The 23,325-nt window shown below is 38.3% G+C and overlaps 1 protein-coding gene and 2 long non-coding RNA genes across 6 annotated transcripts in view; 2 read left to right on the plus strand and 1 right to left on the minus strand.

Annotated features, from left to right (window-relative positions):
- The window catches only part of dennd4c (DENN/MADD domain containing 4C), a gene marked incomplete at its 3' end in the record, with an annotated part of 112,450 nt that overhangs the window by 6,771 nt on the left and 82,354 nt on the right, over positions 1–23,325 (minus strand). Inside the window, exons 17-31 of one of the 4 annotated variants that reach the window (XM_082151105.1) lie at positions 22,553–22,759; positions 17,521–17,649; positions 16,704–16,851; positions 14,847–14,996; positions 14,601–14,729; positions 13,445–13,594; positions 12,139–13,244; positions 7,766–7,961; positions 7,441–7,547; positions 7,172–7,347; positions 4,541–4,729; positions 3,043–3,223; positions 2,835–2,945; positions 2,416–2,553; positions 1,408–1,525 (exon numbers count right to left, since the gene is read on the minus strand). In XM_082151105.1, the coding sequence (XP_082007231.1) occupies positions 1,408–1,525; positions 2,416–2,553; positions 2,835–2,945; positions 3,043–3,223; positions 4,541–4,729; positions 7,172–7,347; positions 7,441–7,547; positions 7,766–7,961; positions 12,139–13,244; positions 13,445–13,594; positions 14,601–14,729; positions 14,847–14,996; positions 16,704–16,851; positions 17,521–17,649; positions 22,553–22,759 (3,235 nt within the window). Of the gene's footprint in view, positions 1–1,345; positions 1,526–2,415; positions 2,554–2,834; positions 2,946–3,042; positions 3,224–4,540; positions 4,730–7,171; positions 7,348–7,440; positions 7,548–7,765; positions 7,962–12,138; positions 13,248–13,444; positions 13,595–14,600; positions 14,730–14,846; positions 14,997–16,703; positions 16,852–17,520; positions 17,650–22,552; positions 22,760–23,325 lie in introns of those variants that run through there. The other 3 variants (XM_082151104.1, XM_082151107.1, XM_082151106.1) reach the window with 3 other exon arrangements.
- Positions 5,168–23,325, plus strand: part of LOC309486385 — an 88,771-nt gene continuing 70,613 nt past the window's right edge. Inside the window, exon 1 of the long non-coding RNA XR_014201499.1 lies at positions 5,168–5,356. This is a non-coding gene — a long non-coding RNA (uncharacterized lncRNA). The remainder of the gene's footprint in view (positions 5,357–23,325) is intronic.
- LOC309486391 lies at positions 7,968–12,131 on the plus strand. Its single transcript, XR_014201505.1, has 3 exons — positions 7,968–9,594; positions 9,641–11,166; positions 11,950–12,131. It is a non-coding gene; the product is annotated as an uncharacterized lncRNA (long non-coding RNA).

Below are 23,325 nucleotides of genomic sequence, written 5' to 3' on the forward strand. Positions count from 1 at the left end.
TTTGGCCCGATTTCTTCTCGTGTGTGGTGTCCCCCGAGCACGCAGCCTGTGGACTGTGGAGTGTAGCCAATCAGAAAGCGAGGTGACGAGGCGGCGAGGAAACACCGGGAAATATAATCAAAACAGCCGGCGGTATGGCGCACCAGAAAGTTCGGTGGACGTCAGAGATCATCGCCTTTTCTTTTGATAACGTTTTTTTTCGGTTAAAAACAAACTACAAACTATTGCCACTGCATCCTCTTCGTCCGCCATGATTGTTTACTCTGAAGTCACGTTTGATCTCGAGGTATTTTGCGCGATTTCCTGTCTGATCTGGGAATGCTCGGGAGTCAAATCGGTTCGTGTGTGATGTGTTGATTTTGCCGTGTGTCTGCGCACCACACACTGTACGACCAAAACTGTTAGACCCGTGATTTTTTATCCCCGTGTGTGGGGTCTCTCAGGTTTGGAAAATCGGCCGACAATTTTAAAATCGTCCCGTGTGAACCAGCCTTTACGATGTCTGAGGCGTCGGTCAGACAGCATGTTTTTCTCCACGTTTGCCGCGTCAGGGACAACCTGACCCCTCATTTACACCGCACACGTCAGCAGCGCATTACGGCTGCGACACGGCTACCGGAGCTGATCGCGCCCATTCTAGTCAATGCTTGTGTTTACACCGGCCGCGAGGCGGCGCGTTTCAGAAGCTTCCCAGAAGCGGCTCTCCGCGCCGCTTCGCTAAATATAGGCGCCTAGTCTATTTTTGACGGACGCGCGTCCAAGTCGCACCGCGAATACAAAATAAAAGTAAAAAAAACATTGTCAAATTCAAAATAAACACCCTGTGCAAACTCCCAAACGTATTACACACCAATATCCTTGGTAGAAACCATAGACTGTATGGTAGAAACCCAAAAATCAAGAAAAACCACGTCGGACAGGCAAATCACGTGGTCTCGCGCATCCAGTCGCTCCGCTTCTGAAATGCTCCTGGTGTGAGTTGGCACCGCGTGGAGGACGGAATAAAACCTTGCCGCAGACGTAATGCGCCGCAGACGTGTTCAGTGTAAATGAGGGGTGAGTATTCTGCTGCGTCTCTTTCTGCTGCTTCTCATTCAAGTTAGTGACGAAACACGCTCTGTAGCGCTCTGTTCGCTGTCGGCTACGGTAGAAACATGACGTCACAGTATGTCGACCTTCATAGAAGGGGGTGGCCGTGGTTATGTAGATATAAATGACTCATTCTAAGGTAATAAAAACATAACGGTTCATTAAGTGAGGTCTTTATACACCACTGAAAACATAGTTATGGATCTTATATTGCATTTCTGTCAATAGATCCTCAGAAATATCACACATTGCACCTTTAATGTGTTAATGCTAATACTGAACAAACAAATCTTCTCAAAGCACCCCTGCTGTACTCACAGAAGGTCCTCCAGAGCTGATAGAGGGGCTCGGTGGGATCCTGATGTAAGTTCACATTGTCCCACAGCAGCTGCACATACACCTGCTTACTGTCCTGAGACAGAGATGTCTGCGGCAGCTACAGGAGGAAAACAGAGAGGGTAGCTTTATCATGTAGTTCAGTTCATCAAACAAGCAATTATGGGTAACGCTCCGTGTAACGCTTCACAATTCAGTTTTTACCCCATACAGTGCAAATGTAAACATAAAAAAAAATGAAACTAAGCGTTCATTTTACTTTTTTTCAGTTACTTCATCAATGGATAACTGCCATTTTGTGTCCTTTTTAAAATTTCCTTTTGCTAAATTGTGACTTAAGAAATTATCATTTGAATAAACGAAATCTAACCGATTTTATATTTTTTCCCTTGTCTTGCAATTTGCGCAGTAGACTGTTCCATTAGCACGGGGTGGCATTTTGTGTAGACTGTTTAGACTAACTGCGTGGACGATGAGAAGTAGTTTAAAAGGCTAACACAGAGGATGACCTTTTTCACACAAAAAAGCTTGATGCTTGCCACTATTCACTGCCATGTCTTAAATGTCTCATTTTTTGGTCAGAAAAAGAAAGAACAGCATACTGCATTAGAACAACACCAGGGTGAGTAAATTATGACTTAATTTTTATTTTAGGGTGAACTATCCCTTTAAATTTAGCACAGTCATTAAATGTTCCTTACACTAGAAGCCGTTCGCCAGTCATATGCTGCAAGACTAGTCAAGAGTAAAGGATTCATGATTTGTTTCAGTTTGTTATCGAATGGCAAATTCCAAAATAATTTGGTGCATCAGGCATGCAACAATATAAAGTAATAATGAATAAGTAAATAAATAGATATAAACAAGCAGGGCCACAGTATTTATTTTTGTATTTGCACTGTATGGTCTGAAAACTGAATTGTGAAGCATTCCACAGACCATTCTGAAGCAGTCAGTAAGAGAACGGCAATGTGAATAAAGGTCAAGTACCTGTACTCCATTGTTGCAGTGTTCAGAGGTGAGGATGAGTCCAGGCAGAATGCTGGGCAGGTCTAAACGCCGGAAATACCACACCAGGTTCCAGAAGATAATGGGGTGCTGACTGAGGAACTTATGGGTATAGATTACCTGAGAGATAATGGAAATGGATGAATCAAAGACAATACATACATAAAGTTAAGCACATTAAAAGACAACAGGCTGTTATTTGAAGACTTGCTTTCTGTCTTGTTGGTACACACAACACAACTCGAGACTTACAAAGGGTTCAACAGTGTAAGTTTGCTATGATCTGGGGCTTTTTGCAACAGACTTAAAATGGGAAAGGGAAACATTTTATGAATGTAACATCCATGGGGGACATGTTTAGTGAACCATCAAAAGGTTGTTGTAAAGTCATGCTTGAATACCTGATCCCCCTCATTCTCTAACAGCGACTCCAACTCTTTGCGCAGGACCAGTGGACTGAGATACGGCACAGACACCGGTTTTGGGTTGGGCCACTTTTGACCCAAAGTGTCCTTGAACAACAAAATACAGAATTAATCAAACAACTATAAGCAATAAATATGATTCTTGAAAAACTAAGAATATTGTAACTGGAAGATGCTCACTCACCGCCACCTCTTGTAGGCTGTTGGGCAGGCTTGTGGTGGATATGCCATGATTGGGTTTTTGAATCAAATCCAGACTCTGCAGTGGGCCTCCCACACTGTTGCTCCGGGTTAAAGTGTTGCGTTTCTCAGCTTGTCTCTCTATGAGACCCAGGGGGTCTGAATGTACTGGCTCTGGTACAAAGCTACAGTGCAAAGTAATAAATCATAATGTGATCAGAGATTTATAAAACAAAAAAACAAAACAAAAAAACATCATCAGTTAGCCAATAACATTACCATTTGACCTACTCATTGGAAAATGAATTCTAAATTCCAGCAACAAAATATTTAAGTTGAGGTTAAACAACACATTAATATCTCCAATATATCTTTGTGTTAACTAATGAACCAACTAATGTTAACAAATGGAGCCTTATTGTAAAGTGAACCAAACCAAATAATAATAATGAATCATAACATTTTCAATCAATATCTAAGGAATGTTGTAGTCCAGACTCCAGATTAAAATATACAAATGTTTAAGTTTGAAAATAAATGGCCTATTAAGTCTTTAAGTTTTTGGTGCTGTGATAAACACCATTGCAAATACAAAAACCTGAATGGCTGTTTAAAACATTTAAATACTGTTCAGAAACAGAAAGTAGCGCAGCTGCTTTGTTTAGAGGGTTACCAGTGTAACGGCATTTCTGCTGTTCCATAAGCACCATCTGCTCTTGGAGAGTGATTCTCCACTCATTCCTGCATGCTGCACATGCGTATCAGGGGTTGCAGTGTGTGCACGTCTCTTTGACATTTTAACCCGTTTATGGACAAGTATTCTAAAAATACATTCTTAAAATCGGAATAATTCATAATAAATAATTATTGACGGTATTTTAAAGTGCCCACGATAACAATAACGTGCACGTTCATTATCGTGATATATCATATTACCGTATATCCGCATGTCAACTCAACACAAATCTCATTTAGATATGTTTACATGCACTCATGTTCATCAATCGGCATTGCAATCTGATTCACATATTTGTTTACATGTGCATTACATGTATTCTGAAGAGAACTTTAGCACATGCGCAGTGCCCAGTTGCCATGCTAAGAATTAGAGAAAGTCACTGGAGGTGTCAGGTGAGTTTTTTTTGTTGTTTTTTTTTGCAAATATTTAGTTAACATCCCGTCAGACTTAAATAAACATACGCATGTTTGTATGAAGAAAAATATATGTAACCATACACATCATGGCACTGGACATATGTGCAAAGTATTTTTTAATCAGATTGTTGATCAAATTATTTCAGGTCTCACTCCTTTCAATCTGATCAAAATGTATTTAAGATGTATTTGGGTGCAAAGGTTAAAGGTAGTTTACAAAGGTATTTTCCATTCAACTAAATTGGCACTTATGGTTTCAAAATCAAGCTTTCAATATTTACTCATGCACCAAAAAACACAAAAATGAGTTATGACCCATGTTACATTTCAGGATTGTGTTTACATACATCTTTGGGGTTCCACTTTGACCGCCAGGCATCTCGACAGGACATTTGCTGTCCTCCGGAGATTCTGGGAAGCTCACGAGGTCTGAAGGCTCACTAGGACAACCCACTTTCACTTCAGAGGAGCTAGAGGTGGCAGGTTGCATGCTGGAGCTGTGGATACTGTCTCCAGATGTGCTCGTCAAGTAGAAGCTGTAAACCAAAAACATACAGCAGTTAATATTATTTTATATTAATCAAAATAGCACAATGTCTATATGTTTTTAAGCACAACTGTCAAACATAAATCGATCCCATAAAATGTGTTGTTGTACTTATGGTGCAAAACACTGAACATATGCAGTGAGACGACGCAATGGTCTAAAAATTATGTAAACTAGGGTTGAGCTAACCTTTTGCTTACTAAACATTATCAGCTGAAAAATGTTGTTTCAGGTTTTTGGCAAAAGAGTAAATATGTCAAAAATATAAACCATTACTGTAATATCAAAATATGTTAGAATTTCCTAGCTGTGAATGCATAATGTGTGCTGTAATAAAAATATTAAAAATTAATAAAAAAAATATGGTAACACTTTACTTAAAGGGACAATGTGTAGTTTTTTAGGTATTTTATTATCTAAAATCAATATTTTTATTCATAAATATGTCCTCAATGGTGTACAAATACCTCTGCTAATTATCTGACTTATCCTTGTAAACGAAGAATTTATTATTTTTATATACATGGGACGGGTAGGTCCACGGAGGCTTCCATGTAGTTCCGCCATCTTGAAAAACTATAATAGCAGAGAGGGACAAAAAGTACTAGGCCAACGCGTTTTCACAACACGTTTTCGTTCAGAGCCAGCGTCACGTGACTGAAGCCAGCAGAAGCGGAGGAGCAGAGCAGTGAGAGGCGCTTGTCACTGCCCCGGCAAGTTTAAAAGGCTGCACTGCACGGTTATTTATAATGGAGGACCATACATATGCTGAGTACAGGATAAGGAGTCCTCGTCGTCGAAAAAGTCCAAAATAGACCGTAAAAGGAAACGTGACCGGAGATTACAAAAAACAAGGGTTAATGTCGGGATAGCTAATGCAGGAGAAAGCTTTCAAAAGAGACGCTGAAGTTGCATAGACAGTATATAAACGTGAAGTTGCCTGCTTTCTTCTCGACAGGTAAGTCAATGTTACGGTCTTAATTACAAGCTTTTTTTCATTGCTTGGTTGTGTACTTTATTATATAGACAGTAGAACATTTATAGTTAAAAGTTAAACAGGCTCTTTGATGAATAGCAGCTATTGAGTAAAGTAGAGAAGGCCCTAAAAACAAGGTTGTAAGTTTTGTTTGTTCAAAACTGTAACATTCGTTTGTTCGTTGTGTCAAGTTGCAGTTTGTTTGAAATAACAAACCAGTTCACCCGAAGGAAAACTCGATGAAGTGCTATTATAAGACATCCTGTCATAGCTTTTTGGTACATAATGGCTACCGTAGATGCAACACGCATTTGAAAAAGCACAACTGGAGAGCACTATTTGTTTGAATGCAAAATACAATTTCACCGCTAGATGGGAGAAAATCCTACACAATGTCCCTTTAAAGCCTCTATATATAATGCATTAAAGGTATTCATAATGTATGTTATAATGCATCATATCTTTTTATAAATAATTGTAAACAAGGTTAAAAATTCTAATATATTCTAGCATTATAATATTTGCAGCATTCCCGTTACATCTGAAATTGGTCGGTGTCGTGTTTTAATGCATTATACTTTTTTAAAGGTGTGTTCAATGAATAGATAAGTATTATTATGTATCATAACTGTGGTTACAGTTATTCATGACATGAGACCATAGAATGTATTATAAGGTGCATTGCGAGGCATAATTAATGAATAAAAAAACACTTTTATAATGCATTATATATAAAGGCTTTAAAGGGGCTTTAAGCGATGTTGGGTGACGTCACTTCTTGTTAACGTTCGAAGTATTGTCAAACAAAACGGAGGCTAGCTCAACCCTCCCTCCTCCTCCCTTCCGTGCTTCGCGCGATCCTTCTCCTTCTCCCTCTTCTTTGCTATTTGTTCACCGGAACGTCGTCTCGTTGGTCATGTGTCGGCCATATCAAAATTCAAGAGAATATAATTCTAACATTATTTGTTGTCTAGGACATCTCTCCTCTAGCTAATTTCCCTCTTCATGCTTCTCTCTCCTCCACTCCTCACACCCCCCTTCATGTGCACGCGCACTAACCCCCCAACCCCAAATCATTATTGTCGGTTATTGGTTGGAACACTGTTTGTTATGTTTTGTGGTGCAGGTTGGCCCACTTTGTTTTTGTTGCCGTTTGTCGAGCCTGGGCTGTCTACAGAGACCGCGTTGTTCAGGGGACAGGCAGCTAGCGGATAGTGAGGAGATGTTTGCTGTATGTGACAAAAAATGGTTCAGCCTAAAAAACGCGTGACATCGCTTAGAGCACCGTTAAGTAAAATGTTGCCAAAATTTTCCTTATATAAAAAAAATATTTTTTGAATATATATATTTTTTTAATTTTTAAATATTTTTCCACATTTGAACACAGTAAAATCAAGTAAAATGTTAGCGCTGTATAGTTAGGCATCAAATGGACCTAAATCTTTAATAACTCACCCTGCTGTAGCGCGCAAGTCATGGAACTCAACATGGAGCAGAGGGAGAAAAGAGATTTGACAGAAAGGACAGGTGCAGTTGAGATTGGAGTCATCAGCCGTCCAGCCCACCATGATCTCCTCATCATACACCAGAGCCTCACAAGACCGACACTGAGAGCAGCTGGACATTAGAACCTGTCAAAAAGACACATGAAGTACAATTGTACTACTTCTGCTAATTCTGAAGTGATCTTGTATTTGAGCATCAGCAGAGGGTGCTGCTCTCACCTCTAAAGCACAATTCTGGTAAATGCTGGAGGTGCTGGCATGATGAGAGGAACTATGTTCAGACCTCTCCGAGTCTGCACCTCTCATTGAGCGACCTGGAGTCAAAGCTGTGAAGAACAAATGCAAAGAGAGAACTGCTTTTCAAATAGAACAACAGGGTGTACAGAATGTTAACCTTGCAATTATATAATGTTGTCTTTAAATTAGAAATAAAATGATTGATGATATGAATCTTATTTATGAAGCCTCATGCTGATACATGTTTTTTGGAGTAGACATACAGTATAGCATGATATACTGTATGTGTACTGTGTATGAGCCTTACGTGTCGACAGCTTTGCACGGCCGGTATCACTGCTATCACTGCTGCTGCCCAGGCTGGTATTGCTGTGCGTGAGCCCATTTGAGGCCAGGCTGGGCATCAGGCCTCTGGGTAAAGTGTTCTCTGTTGCTCCCTCTGCAGATAGCAACTGCTCTTCTAGCCTGGCCGGGAAACTGTCTCGGGGCTGGGAGTTATCCTCCTGAATCACAGACATACAAAATATAGTACAGACTAAACGCATGTTTAACATTTACAATGAGGAAACACTGGAAAGCTTAAGAGTTTGGTACTAAACGTAAACACACACACAGGGACTTTTGATGCTGATGGCTACGTCAAATCCACACATATCGTTTATGAGAGGAATTAGTATTTTAGTCCCCTAAACCAAACCGGGGGCCAAAAGGATAGCTAGGACGTCTGCAGATTTAGATTTTTAACAAATATATTTAGATTATTATTATTATTAGTTTTTTTTTTTATAAAATCTGTCAAAGTTAACTTATATTTATTAAATGTTTAATTATGATTGTTTTCTATTGACGACTCTAGTTTTTTACTGTAAGGGTCCTATTTAACAATCTAAGCCAGAGGTCTTCAATCCTGCTCCTGGAGGGCCACTGTCCTGCAAAGTTTAGTTCCAACCCTAATCAAACACACCTGAATCAGCTCATCAAGCTCTTCAGAATCGCTTGAATATTCAAAGGCAGGTGTGCTGAAGCAGGTTGGAACTAAACTCTGCAGGACAGTGGCCCTCCAGGAGCAGGACAGTGGCCCTCCAGGAGCAGGATTGAAGACCTCTGATCTAAGCGCATGGTCTAAAGTGCATGGCGCAAGTGGACTTAGGGCATGTCCGAATCCACTTTTGCTAGTTTAACGACGAGAAAAATGGTCGGCGTGTCCGGCGCATGGACTAAAAGCCATATTCTTAATGAGTAATGGGTGTGTTTTGGGCGTAACGTACAATAAACCAATCAGAGTCTCATCTCCCATTCCCTTTAAAAGCCAGTTGCGCAGATTTGTTGCGTGGACTCCCAATCCGCCAAGGCGGATTTGCTATTTACATGGCGAATTTGCAAGCGGAAAGACTGAACGCCTCTCCAGAGAGGAAACGGATCTGCTCATGTGCGAGGTTAAAGCACGCAAGCAGACCATCTACGGGACAAGCCGGATTCCACCATATCTTTATGTTTTGTGTGCTGCTGCGCGTCCTGTGTGTAATAAGCAGAGTGTACGCGTGTTGTCCCCCCGCCTATAGGTTCATATTACTAATGCGCCCTATAAAAAAAACTGTGCCATTGACTTTTGACCAGGTTTTTGTTGGTCAATGGTGCAGTCTATTTCAGTTGCTTCAAAATAGCAACACACTGCGTCTGATCACACCTCGTTTTCAGACCAGTACGCCCATGGGCGCACAAATGGGCGCAAATGCATTTTCTATTTAAACAACGTGGCGCAGGACGTGAAAATGATAACTGCGTCGGGCTGAAACTAGCAAAAAAACACTTGCGCCTGGTGCCGGGTGTATGATAGGGCCCTAAGAAATACAAATAAAATATTTTTTTTAAATAGAATGTTTTTATTATTATTTTAAATGTTTACTCATTCAATAATACAATAGTGAGTAGAAAATATACACTGTATCTTAATGATTTTTTTTAGTACAATGACAATATAAAAGACAATTATTTAATTTAGGTAAAAAACATGTCTGTACAATATTATTTTTTTTAACATTTTTCTCACACAATAAAAATTGGTCTTTAAACCTGAAAATATTATTTATATTTATACTATGGGGCTGAATGCTTGATTCTGATTGGTTGACAAATGTTCTAAGGTATTAAACTATTTTCAAGTAAACACAAAACTAAGTAGTTCCAGGCAGGTCTTGACTGCATTATAGTTCCATATCACTTCGGCAAATTATTTAAGTTATTTCAAAGGTTCTTACAGTCTATTACAATATCAAAAGAACCAAAATCCACAAACACTGACCAAGAAAATTTGTGAGGTTTTATTTGCTAACTGGGAGGTAATTCACACATGCTTAAGCAATCTATCAATGTGTCAACAAAAACTGTATTATTCTGCATATCAATGGCTGAGGCCTCCATTGCAAACTCTAAAATTATGTTTTGGAATTAGCAACAGAGGCTTGGGATGAGCCGGGTTAAAAAAAAAAAAAAAACCTACACACAAGTATTTAATGGACATTAATCTGACAAATGTCTCGAAATAAAATATTTGAACAATGTCTTGTGGAGTGGTGATCGCAGTATAAGCGGAATAATTGACTGGGCCATTGAAATGTTAAAAAAAATTATGCACACCCGAAGCGTAACGACCACACCGTTTCTTGTTGTGATCGCATTTCATCTAGGTGTGCATTATTTTTCTAATATTCAACGGCCTGTTGTCAATTAATTCTTTACATATAGCTGCCTTTATATTCTAGGAAGAGGGTCCATCACAAGAGGATCGTCATATTTAGGGGGTGCTTGACATCAAACGTTTAAAGGGGTCATGAATTGAGAAATCAAATATTCACCCGATCTTTTCACAAATTAATGGGTCACCATATTATAAAACATACTCTAAGTTTCAGAACTTAAAACTTACTTGTTAGTTCAAAAATAGCTTTTATTGAATCCAAGCTGCAAAAATTACTTGTTGTTCTGCTTCTTGGTTGGTTGTTTTTTAGATTACATAATAAAGATGAATGCATTACCACAAGATTGCCTGCACAGACACAGCTGTCACCAAAACTCTCGATATAACCAATTACGCTGTCTACACTGTGATATCTTTTTTAGATTGTGCTTGCATTGTGTTAGTTATGATGAAAGCATTCATGAGAGTGCAGAAATCAAGTTGCAATAGCAAGACTCATGCTTTCAACATGCAAGACATGACTGTGTTAGGCTACAAAGTTCAGCATTGCAACCTTTTATGCAATGGGAGTAGATCTAAAAAATAATGGTTTAGTGAACACTTTTCACAATTAGTTCATCTTGGAAGCTGTAATAGTAAAAGCAAAGTACAAGTTTTCAAAAGAGTTACACATGTACAATGCTTATTTCATATGCAAAGATGTTACCTAATTATAGCAGTGGGCATTTTTAAGTCTTAAAGGAGACATGCCCCTTTAAATGGAGTGTTTAAATCAGAGTATAATCAGGGTATAAAATGGTTTTGATGAAAATGTTTTACTAACATGAGTGCACCTCAGGAAACGTCATAAAAAAAAATCATGAGCCCTTTAAAAGCCACTGCCCTCAACAAACCTCAACCTAAAGAAGGTAGGATTGTTGTATTGGCTTTTTATTTTATTTTATTTTTTACTGTCTATCCCTGGCTTTCATTCATAACATCAGTGAACACCCTTGGAATGTATGTTAAAGGTATAGCGGAGGATTTTCTTTTTCCGGGTGGGTAGCCTATACTATTGGTCCATCTAAGTGTCAATCATTCTGGTGATATGTTTACGTAAGGCCGTCGTACGTGCTCGTCCCTAGGTAGTTTTCGCTTTCTGCGCATGCGCACTTTCAGGTGTATTATGTGTGATGAGTTACGGTTTCAGCCATTCCTTTGAAAATGGCTGAGGGTCGAAAGAGAAAAAATGTATACGAAGTGTATGATAAGAAGAGAAAGGCCGCAGAATATAGAAACAAGACCAGAGTGATTTTGGGTGAATATTTCACACGCTGGCGTGCGCTAAAAGCACAGGTTGGGCTTCCCACTGATGCTGCAGTCGCGAAGATTCTACTAGACAGGTAAAGTTTGGCATGCTATTTGGAGAAATCCATTTAAAATCACTGCTAGTAAAAGTTAATGTAAGCTATGATTAGCAATGCTATCCCTGGCACAAGTCATGCACTGTGTAGACACGGTAAACATCTCAATTTGTCTTAAGTAGCCTTATGACCAAATGGTAAATGGTATCATGCTGAAATGTTCTAAATCCTTGTGTGTTCATTTTTGATAATTCCAATGTGTTCACCATAGTATTTATTACACAAATGCAACAAGCTACTTCTCCATTGCATATCATGTCTCTCGTGCACACGTTTAATAGGCGTTCCCTCTCGGGAGCAGATAGAGTGTTGCGCATGTGCATTTTTAAAAAAATTGGAGAGGGCGGGTCTTTTCTAAAATTCGGAACGATCCTCCGCTATACCTTTAAGCAGTCACAATCAAGAATTAAAAAAACTGTATGTTACTAAAGCATAAAAGAGGTACTTTGTTCACCTATTTCCTCCTGAGATAAGTTTTTCTGTCTAATGTGGTCAGATTTTGAACCGTCTGTACTATGATCTCTGATTAAGAAAACCTCTTTTGATTTTCTAACAACTTGTTTTCTTTTGGTCTCTCACCTCATCATCGGAGTAGGAGTAAGCTGAGGCCACTGCATCCCACATCTTACTGGCCACGTTGGCTGCCTGCTTCATGCCTGACTTAAGCATATCTACTTTTGGCCCTACCAGGAGAGAGTCCATCTTGATGCCTGATATAGAATTGATAACAGATCCCAGTGAGCTGCTCTGTGATGACTTTACAAGAGCGGTCAGCGATGATGACCTTTGACCTGCAGAGCCTGGGGTCTTGGGGGACTTGAATGCGAATGTCTTAGAGCGTGTGACAGCAGGGCTACGTTTTGGTGTTTCAGTTGAACTAGCTACTTTGACCGGACCAATCGGAAGGCTCGATCTTCTTTCTAAAGACTTCTTAACTGCAGGAGAGTCTGGACAGTTCATTGATTCATGATTTGATCCCTGTTGCAACTCCATGCTGGGAGATCTACCACTAAGAGGTTTACCACTCATGTACATTTCAATCTCATCTGCCAGATTCCTTGACACCAAAAGTGGAAAGGGCTGTGTGGACTCCTGGCTCTGGATGGAGGTTACATCCTCAGTTTCAGAGGCAAATAGAGACAGAGGATCTGCCCCCACCTCAACATCCTCCCTCTCCACAGCTTTAGAAGAGGAGGAACCAGTGCTAATGGTTCGCCCAAGTCCTTCACTACCCTGGGGTGTTGCTGTGTCAACTGAATCTTCCAGCTCTCTACTTTTCTCCACTTTCTCTTCTGCAGTACTGAATGCTTTGTGCTCCTTCTCCGGCTTATCTTCATGTTCCTCTTCCTGGAGGGCAGGGCTCAGTGTAGCCTCCGTCTTAAACTCTTTAAAGGGAGCGATGGTTCCAAAAGGAGGAGGGGTCAGACTGCCAGAGAACACGGCTGCGAGGATTTTTGCATCCGCGCCCATGTGATCAGCGCTGAGCTCCAGACTGCCCTTCTTTTGTAGCATGCCGGCTTTGCTCTCCGCACTGAAACTGCAGCTGCGCTCCATGAAGGCTTTCACCCTCTGCTGCTGTCCAGACTGAGACACCTGTGAATCTGGGATTCCAGAATCATCCTCCACAGGCAGGGTGACATCTTCACTCTTTTTACGAGGCATGAAGAGCTTACCTGTACAAACACCTGCTGGAGACATGGAAGACAATGAAAGCAATGGTACTTAATTTCAGGAAGCACTCAATAAATGCTAGAATTTGCTTGTCCGGAAAGAAATATCAGTACTTGGAAAGGCAACAAAAGTTTTGTGTAAAATAAAATGCTGCATCAAAGAACTTGTACCAAGTTATTATTAATCATATCAGTATACATTTCCAGTTACTTACCAGTTTCTCCCCTGCCTGCAGTGCTGTCAAAGTGGACAGGGATCTCAGTGGACAGTTTTACAATGCTGGCTACACAAGGTGCCATCTCAGCAGGGCTAGGGGGCTCCGTCACAGCTACAACACTGTCCACAGAACTAGCAATATCAACCCCTGTAAAGAGACAAAAGGAGGAAACTATCTTAGAGAAATTATCCTGATGTCAATGTACATTACAATAGACAATCTAGTGCTGTAAAAGGAACTGCATTAATGCCTGTGATTAAAGATAATTAAGTTAATTTTGAATGCTGTTAATGCATTCATTCAATTTGACATCTACAGTATTTCATTCTGTTTCAGTGATATAATTATCATAGAACCTCAACAAGAATAAAATATTACACACAAAACAAATTGGTGTCATTTGTATAAACATGAATGACAATAGTATTATAGTTAAGGCTGAGGGGCGCAGGAGAACGGCGCGAGGCCGGTGGCGTCATTACTGAGACGCATCGGCCTCCTATCTCTCACGGAGGAGCGGGAATTTTCTTAGCAATGTTAAAACGCACATCAACCGATCACTTGTTTAGCGTTCATGTAAACACTACATTCAGATTCACCAATCGGAATGAATTCAGTTAGATTGAAACAAAAGGTGTGCATGTAAACAATGAATGGTGACTGCAGAAAGCAAAAGCCGAATGTCCGGCCGTCGCGATCGTCCAAAATGTCCGGGAAAAAGAGGATGGTAACCCCTACTACTCAGCTTTCTCCTACTACTCAGCTTTCTCCACAGAACAAGAGCCTGCTAGCTTAGCTTCCAAAGAAAGACCGCTGAAACTATGTGTTCATTCTGTGAGTGAGATCCCACCCTCTATGGGCGGGTTGAAAACATGCGGGACAGCCCCTCCTAGTGGCTGTAGTCTTTAGCCTCTGGCCAGAAAATCCTCCGATGACGCAAAATGACGATTTTTGCGTCATCGGAGGATTTTTTCCAGACAAAAAATACTTAAATCTCTCATCTCAGGGGGATATGATGGTGGAAAGCACGGTAAATTCGAAAATACTACAGGTTTTCTACTAATACAAAGCTTAATGCTAAATCCTGAAGTATCCCTTTAACTTCAATTAACTTTTAATTAGCTATATAAAGTACAACAATCCAGTGCAGTACCAATTTGGGAGTTGGTTGCTTTGCTATTGCTGGTGTGGCTGGTAGACAGAGGAGCAGAGGTTATAGGTCCATCTGCAAGGTCCTGGGGCAGCTCATCCTTAGATCCATAACCCTGATCAGACTGACCAGCTTATGAAATCATAAACACAAAACATACTCAAGTCAACAAAACAAAACATGGAAATGTTAATAAAATTATATTTAATTTCACATACATTATATTTGAATCACACAAGGCAACAATACCTGTACTATATTGACTGTTAATAGCGCCCTCAACTAAAAGGCCGTGGGAGAAGAGTATGTGTTCCTCTACAATAGGTTCATTTGAGCTGTCTACACTGCCATGACTCAGTCTGTCTCCATCAGCACCTGCTGCTGTACCTGCTGAAAGCTCTGTATGAAAATACACACAATTTCACACAGTCATTTCATAATGATAAGAACAGAAGATCAAACTAAATATGAGTAACTTGTTTTTATTTTTTTTTATGATGTTTAATGTTGACAATCAAACCTCACTCAATAAAATTAATTCTACATTTAAAATGCTTGTTTTATTTCTTATTTGTCTCTGTCAGTTTAAATCTAGACTAAAACACATCTCTTTAACCTGGCATACACATAGAAAATTATACATTCCTATTATTCAAATCAGTTAAATGATTATTAGGCTGCATAAATTAGGTCAGCCAGAACTGGGAACACTTCCTATAACACTCAATGTACTCGTTACATCATAAGAAGAATGGCATCTACGCTAATGTTAGTCTTTCTGTTTATTCCGAGGTTTACTGTAATCAGCCGGATCCAGGCCGTGTCCAGATCAGATGGTGGACCTGCACCTAGACACAACCACAACGCATCCCTGAAGTGTCAGCAAAGATTGTTACAACTAGACTCCCCTGTGAAGGCCTCATCGACACGACAAACTCGTCTCCATACCCATGATGACTCCGATCTTGAACCAGATAGAACTGGATAATATTCTGATTGTTCCAATCCAGTCTGACTTCTGACCTATAATGCTGCCTGAATCATAATCATAAACTGTTCGTTTGTTGGCCAGAGGAGAACTGGCCCCCTGACTGAGCCTGGGTTCTCCAAAGGTTTTTTTTTCTCCATTCTGCCACCTGATGGAGTTTGGTTCCTTGCCACTGTCGCCTTTTTCACCTTTGTTGTCATTGGCTTTTGGCTTGCTTAGTTGGGGACAGTTAATTTAATTTAATACTCAACAATATTATTGATCTGCCTGCACGGACACCATTATATGAGAACTGAACTGAGCTGGACGATGACATTACGGTTTTCTCCAGGGCGGCCATCTATATAAATGAACTAAATTAATAACTTGTTTACAACAAAAATGAAACATCACTGAACTTACTTAAGTTGGACTGTGACACTATTTTCTTCTGGACACAAACTTTGTTGCATTATTTTCCTGTTATCTCTGTAAAGCTGCTTTGAAACGATCTGTATTGTAAAAAGCGCTGTATAAATAAATGTGACTTGACTTTAATTTAAATTTAACAGCCTGCAAGAGATTATAATGTGTACAAGTCTGTCAAAATGGCTGCTGGTCTTTGTTAATTAAATGTAAAATGCATGGCAGTTCAGTGGATTTAGCCTGAATCTTCAATGTAGATAAACTATTTTCCTGTTTCACCTACATGACATTTTCAACATTTTTCATCATGTATGGGTGATGACTAGAGATAATCTTGTCTGATGTCGAGGATGGCAGTTGCTAGTAAAAGTGTTAACCTGGCATTTATGAACATTTGACCTAAAATTATAATACAATATTAATCCAGTTACTTACCATTCTACTCGCAATAACCTGTAACATTTTAATAGAAGGAAAACTACTTACATCATCATCTATTATCGGTAAATGTAAATGCATTCCGTCTGAAGTGGGGCTAAAACGTATACCCTCTGGGGTTGAATGAAAAATTAAAAAGACCAGAAGGGGGATATTAAAAGTAGAGGTAGAGGGAGGGGCAGGGAACCCCACCCCCAACATAAACCTGTTTCTAACTACCCAACTCTAGGGCCACAATGTATAAACATTAAGCATAGGAAGGAAGGAACTCGAACCTGTGGTTATCAGAGAAGGACCTCTATGAAGAGCTGTCCCACGCAATGCATGTTTAAACTGCACCACTCCTCGCACCAGGTTCCGCATTTTGGTCCACATGAAGAGTCCGCTACGGTTACGGCTTGGCCAATGACTTTCCAGGACAGCCTGGACAAAACGCAGCAATTGACAGGTCAGGAGTAACCATGACAAATTGTTTCAACATGGTAACACATTGACATTTGTAATGCTCCCCTTCACTGGAGCAACATGACCAGATCATTTCATGATGCAAAATATTCAAGATGCTAGATGGAAGATTAAAAGGCATTTTCTTTTGTGTGATATCTAAAATATTCTAATTTATAAACTCTCGAGTCGAATGATCCCATCTGGCAATGAACATTTGTAAAATTGTTTGAAATGCACCTTTTCAGATTGTTCAATTAATGTATCTTTTAACAAATCTTGAGTTTTGCATTTATATGGCTTCAGGCTCAGAGGCACCAGAGGGAATCACTACAATGAACTATGTAATTTGACTTTCAATCACATGTAAAACAATCTCTCACATTACTGAGACATCTGAGCCTAGAGAAAAAAAAAAAAGAAAAAAAAAGACAAATGTTTGACATCTACAAATCAACTGGGTTTTGTTGTTGTTGTAAACTCATAATTTTGCTAGCTAAAAAAAAGCTAGTTATGTGTAACAGAAATACACTATTAAAAAATAATACCATGCTGCTTTGCAGTTTCAGAATGTAAGGGACGAGTGGTCTTCACTGTGCTCTGTGGTGTAGTGCTATAGTGCATGTTAAGTAAGTGAGCGTTCCTCACCTTGTTGTAGTATCCATAAGTAATGGCATTGGGTTCAACTCCAGCCTTTTTCATCTCCATTAAGACACGCACAGCCATAACGGGCATCCCCCACAGACCACACAACTGCATCACCACACGGTAACACACCTGTTAAACACACCGTTTTTGCTGTAGGGTCATACCAAGGTTTACAGACAGAAGTCATTCTTTTTAGAAATACGAGTCAATTTAAATGTTATCGAGCCAGCAGCCATATCACTCTGTAGCCCAAGACTGGTTGCCCACTGGTAGCCCTCCTTCGGATAAGACATTAAACCGAGGTCCTGACTCTCTGTGGTCATTAAAAATCCCTGCGTGGAGGAACACAGACCTGTATACGCCCTCCTCACCTCTAAACAAAGAATCAGAGACTTCAGTATTCCTCTGCTTTTCATAGAGTTTGGAAGACTGTGTTTGTGCTGTGCTGTTTACCTTGGATTTACCTCGGAAGAATTAGAACACGATTGGATTGTGGGAAAGATTTTTAAGGTAAGACATGTCCACTCATAATAGTAGGCATGTTATTGTTGCATAAACTTTACATTGTAGCTACTAGTTAAACTGGTGCCAGACTAAAATGTATGTATATTATTTTTTATATATTTTATATTATAATTTTTTTTATATTATAAATTTTTTTTATATATGTTATATAGACAGAAACATGTTGAAATATGTTCTCTGCATGCCCTGTGAGTCTGAGTCACTCTCGCTGTGCGTTTGAAAAGCAAAAAGCGCCAAACATTAGGCTTCATGTTTTTACTCCAATTTCATTTCATAGCGTCATAACGAATGGAAACTATAGGCTATACGAATATAGGCTATTGTTATTATTTTATGCAGCCCTACATGTATATGCCTACAAGGCACAACAAACCTGGTATATATTTTTTTAAATATATATTTAATTATAATAAGTCATTTTTAAAACGCAATTTTAACCAGAAAAATCTAAAATGTATTCCCAAAATCGTGCAGCCCTATAGTTTCTCTTGATATCAGCATGGTCAGGTTTTTAATTTATTTATTTATTTTTATACAGATGCCACTGAAGAGTCCTGCTGACTTCAACATTCACACAAGTCTCTGTACATGACCATGGTAAAATGAAAAATCAAACACCTTGGAAATGACAGGTATTTACTATGTTTCAGGAATGGCACAAAGTTATGTGACTGTTCAAGTCTCTGTCTTTGGATCAGTGTGTTTAATAATGTGCTTTTTTGTCCTTTGTTGTGTATCTTTGAATTATGTTGTGTTGTAAATAAATCCAAACAATCAAAAGCCATTCTTTTTTAAATCTCTACTCATTCTTTGTTTATAGTTCTCACAGCCCCACCTGATAGGGCCATTATGGGAGGGTCTTTTTCTTTCTCAGGTGTGAAATATTCATGATGATTCACGCCTCCTCGCATAGAGCTTTCTTACACAAAACATGTCTTACAAATTTTAAATCAATATATTGTTTTATCTGAATGAGTACGCAGGATGATTTTCACATAGTTTTGGAGCAAATATTCATGGCTACGTGATACAATTTTCAAAAGTCTTGTGAAGAAATTATCAGTATGGGTTTCATGACCTTATTTCAGTGACAATTTTTTTTATTTTTTTTACACAAACCACGCATAAATGTAATTATCTCAAAACTACAAACTTTTACATACATGCTGCTTACATATTTTTGTAGCAGGGTTTGTGCTGAATACAGTGTAATCAGACTTTAGCCATGAAAATGTCACAAGTATCAGAAATAAGCACAAATGTCAGAGCATGTCAGAACACCTCCAGGGCCCAGAAAACAGCTCAGACCTCAGAGTTAACAACTGTCTTGAGGTCAAAAAAAAAAAAACTGACATATTATAATCTGATCACTCAAACAACCTTGGGTGGTGGTCAGGGTTGCATATGATGTGTCGAGTTAATCTAAGTGTGAAGGAATTTTTTAATTAATCATAACTAATCTTTCTTTTTCTTGCAGGATTAACATTTATATGCTTTTGAAAACTAAATGTCCCTAGCACTTGGGCCAAAGTTAGTGTGTCTGAATATAACAAAAGGCAAACAAGACTATATATATATATGTAAAAGCAAATCTGGGTTTCTTGATCACTTCACCTTGTTACTCAAGTCATGAGGTTATATATTCTTTATATATATATACAGTACCAGTCAAAAGTTTGGAAACATTACTATTTTTAATGTTTTTGAAAGAAGTCTCTTATGCTCATCAAGCCTGCAGTTAAAAAAACAAACAAAAACAAAAAAAACAGTAATATTATGAAATATTATTACAATTTAAAATAATGGTTCTCTTTTTTAATATATTTTAAAATGTTATTTATTTTTGTGATGCAAAGCTGAGTTTTCATCAGCAAGTACTCCAGTCTTTGGTGTCTTATGATCCTTCAGAAATCATGCTAATATGATGATACTCAGTTATTATCAATGATGGAAACAGTTTATGCTGTATTATATTTTTTTGGAATACTTTTTTCAGGATTCATTGATGAGTAAAACGTTAACAGCATTTATTCATTAAAACAGCATTTATTCAAAATAAAAACATTTCTAACAATATAAATCGTTACCATCACCTTTTATCAATTTAACGCATCCTTGTTGAATTAAAGTACTAATTTCTTTAAAAAAAAAAAGTTATTGTTCCCAAACTTTTGAACGGTAGTGTATATTGTTACAAAAGATTTCTATTCTAAATAAATACAGTTCTTTTTAACTTTTTATTCATCAAATAATCCTGAAAAAAGTATCTCAGGTTATAAAAAAATATTAAGCAGCACAACTGTTTCCAACATTGATCATAAATCAGCATATTAGAATGATTTCTGAAGGATCATAAGACACCAAAGACTGGAGTACTTGCTGATGAAAATTCAGCTTTGCATCACAAAAATAAATTACATTTTAAAGTATATTAAAAAAGAGAACCATTATTTTAAATTGTAATAATATTTCATAATGAGCATAAGAGACTTCTTTCAAAAACATTAAAAATAGTAACGTTTCCAAACTTTTGACTGGTACTATATATATATATATATAAAGAATATATAACCTCATGACTTGAGTAACAAGGTGAAGTGATCAAGAAACCCAGATTTGCTTTTACCTAGTAACAGAAGGGTTTGCTGAATTATACATATGAAGAACCAATCATATTGGAGAAAAATTATGTAATGAAACATGTCACCTTTTTCATGCTTCTGTTCTGTTTTATAAAAACTGTTGTACCCTTTTTGTTGGGAGGGATTTTCTCTGAAATTGGTCAGAGATCCTCCCGGCCATGATTAAAGCATATTCAAAAGGCATTGTCTGTAGTCTGTCTGATTGCTGGTGCTGTACAGCAGGCTAGACACAAGAGATATTACGTCTATTCTCAAGTGATAGTGTTTGGTGGAGGAGCACTATAGATCTTATTTCTATTCTCAAGTGATAGTGCTGATGCTGAAGGGGAACACTTGAAGGTGTTGAAGTAGAGATGCCAGTAGAGTATAAATTTGTAGGTGTCGGGGGAAACCTGGTTTAACTTAAGTCATGTCCGTAGGGGAATTTCTACCACACTAAAATACTCTGTTTTCTTCTTTAAAGAAATCACCTTAACCAACCAACTCAGATCCAGGCCGCAGTTAACTTAAAACATGCAAAGAGAATGAAAAAGCATCCCAGATATTATCTAATTTACTTTTACTGACATTTGCTATGTTCCAAATAATTTTAGCTACTTATATTTTATAGCTTATATTTAGCAGCAGCCTACACTGGGTTATAAAAAGTAGTGTGAAAAGCGAATTGGGACAAACAATCAATAAGAGATCAGAATCCATTCACAAATGATTTTATATTGAATAAATGCTGCAACAAATGATAATAAAAAATAAAATAATCTTTAAAAACATTTATATACAGGCATTACCTTCTTGATATATACAGTAATATAAATAAGGTATATAATAAAACTAGGGATGCACCATATTGCGCTTGTGAATTATACTCTGAAAAAAAAAAAAAACTGATACCACACAGCGTGTACAGGACAGTGTTCATATATCAAACACTTACACCAGACAAAGAAACACAGACAACAGAACAAACAGAGAAATGGATATATAAGAGATTAAAGATGTCTATGAAGTAAATGTATCTAATTAATAGAATATTAAACATATATTTCATATTTACGCCTGTATAGCCGCGGTGTGTGAGCTAATAAGGAGATTAAGAGCGCAGCGACACAGGCATGCAAGCATGTCATTCCCTTCTCACAGACTTCGCTGAAATGTTTGTGGTCCGATCAGATATGTCAATAGTAAAGAAAGTAAAAAGATGCACCTATTGCTAACATTACTTGATGGTAAGGAGAGGGATAGTGAGAGAGAGAGAGAGAGATAGACAGAGCACGCACACTTTTGTTGAATACGCTTGATTGCTGATCGCTCACTCAGCAAACACGCGACAGATGGATTAAAACTAAATTGTATATTGTATATGCCCTAGTAAAACATGAACTGTTACGTGATTTATGTATAACGTGGTACATTATTACAGGAAAACGTCATGTGATTACTGTGCCACTGCACTGGAGCTGCTCGAAATGTGCGCCGTAGATGAAATACGATGAACAATAGAATGAACAGTGAATAAAACAGAACAATAACAGAAGCTCGTACAATACATTTTAACAGGCATAATTAAGCATGAAAACAGCTGAAGGAAACATCTATTTTTAGATCTATTTATCTTTATAGTCAACTAATATGATTTATTCTTTTGGTTTCTCTACCCAATATTTTTTTTAATTACTATATTATAATTATTTATTATAATTATTATATTTAAATTAGAAAATATAAATGCAATGAAAATACAGGTCTCAGTACTCAGGGAGTACCAAAAATGTAAGTATCAGTATCGGACTCATTCTGGGAAAAGTGGTATCAGTGCATCCCTAAATAAAACAGATGTATTTTTGTCAAATATTGTGTCCACACACCTCATCGAGCACCTCCACCTCAGAGCTCCTCATCTTGAGCAGAACATTGAAGGCCTGCTGCATGGCGCGGGGTTTGGACTGGGCTGTACGCATGCTGGCAGGAAGACAGATGAACCACAGACTGTAGCAGTGACTAAACAGACACTTTGCCCATTGGGGTGGATTGGAATAGAAACGCTTTGCCAACTTGTAGGCCAATTTGATTTCCTGTGTGGAAAAAGGTGTTTGAGTTTCAGAGATGGCTATTAAAGGGCATTCTCTTGTTAAACAGATTTTAGCTGCAAGAAACAAATGTAACTAACAACTCGACAAATCAAACCCGTGTACCCAGTTTTTTACACTTACTTAAGCAGCATTTTTAAAAATAATAATTATTATTCCTTTAGTATTGCATGGTTGGAAAAAAATATAGAATTAAGCATCAAAGTTGTGCAGCTTAGTGTCACGGGTTTTCAGGTTCACTGACTCATTTGTTTTCTCTCTCTCTGGCCGTTTCTCAATATGCGTTCTTGTCTGTACTTGTGAAACGTCATCAGTCGCTGCCCAAGTACTGTTCCAATTCAAAGTTCACATCTAGCCAAGTCTTGATGTGTTCTTGATCCGCCCCTTTTACCGAGGATGCATCGAGAGGTGACTTGTGTGGACTTGAGACAGCCAGGTATCCCAGAATGCATCTCACACCAACCAGCAAGCATCAATAGCAGAGGAGAAACCCCACGTAATTTAAAAATACTGCTGTTATTGTGTCACAAAATGTAGTTTTAAGAGTTTTT

The sequence above is a fragment of the Leuciscus leuciscus genome (assembly GCF_965113295.1).
Source record: "Leuciscus leuciscus genome assembly, chromosome: 2".
Taxonomy (NCBI): Eukaryota; Metazoa; Chordata; class Actinopteri; order Cypriniformes; family Leuciscidae; genus Leuciscus; species Leuciscus leuciscus.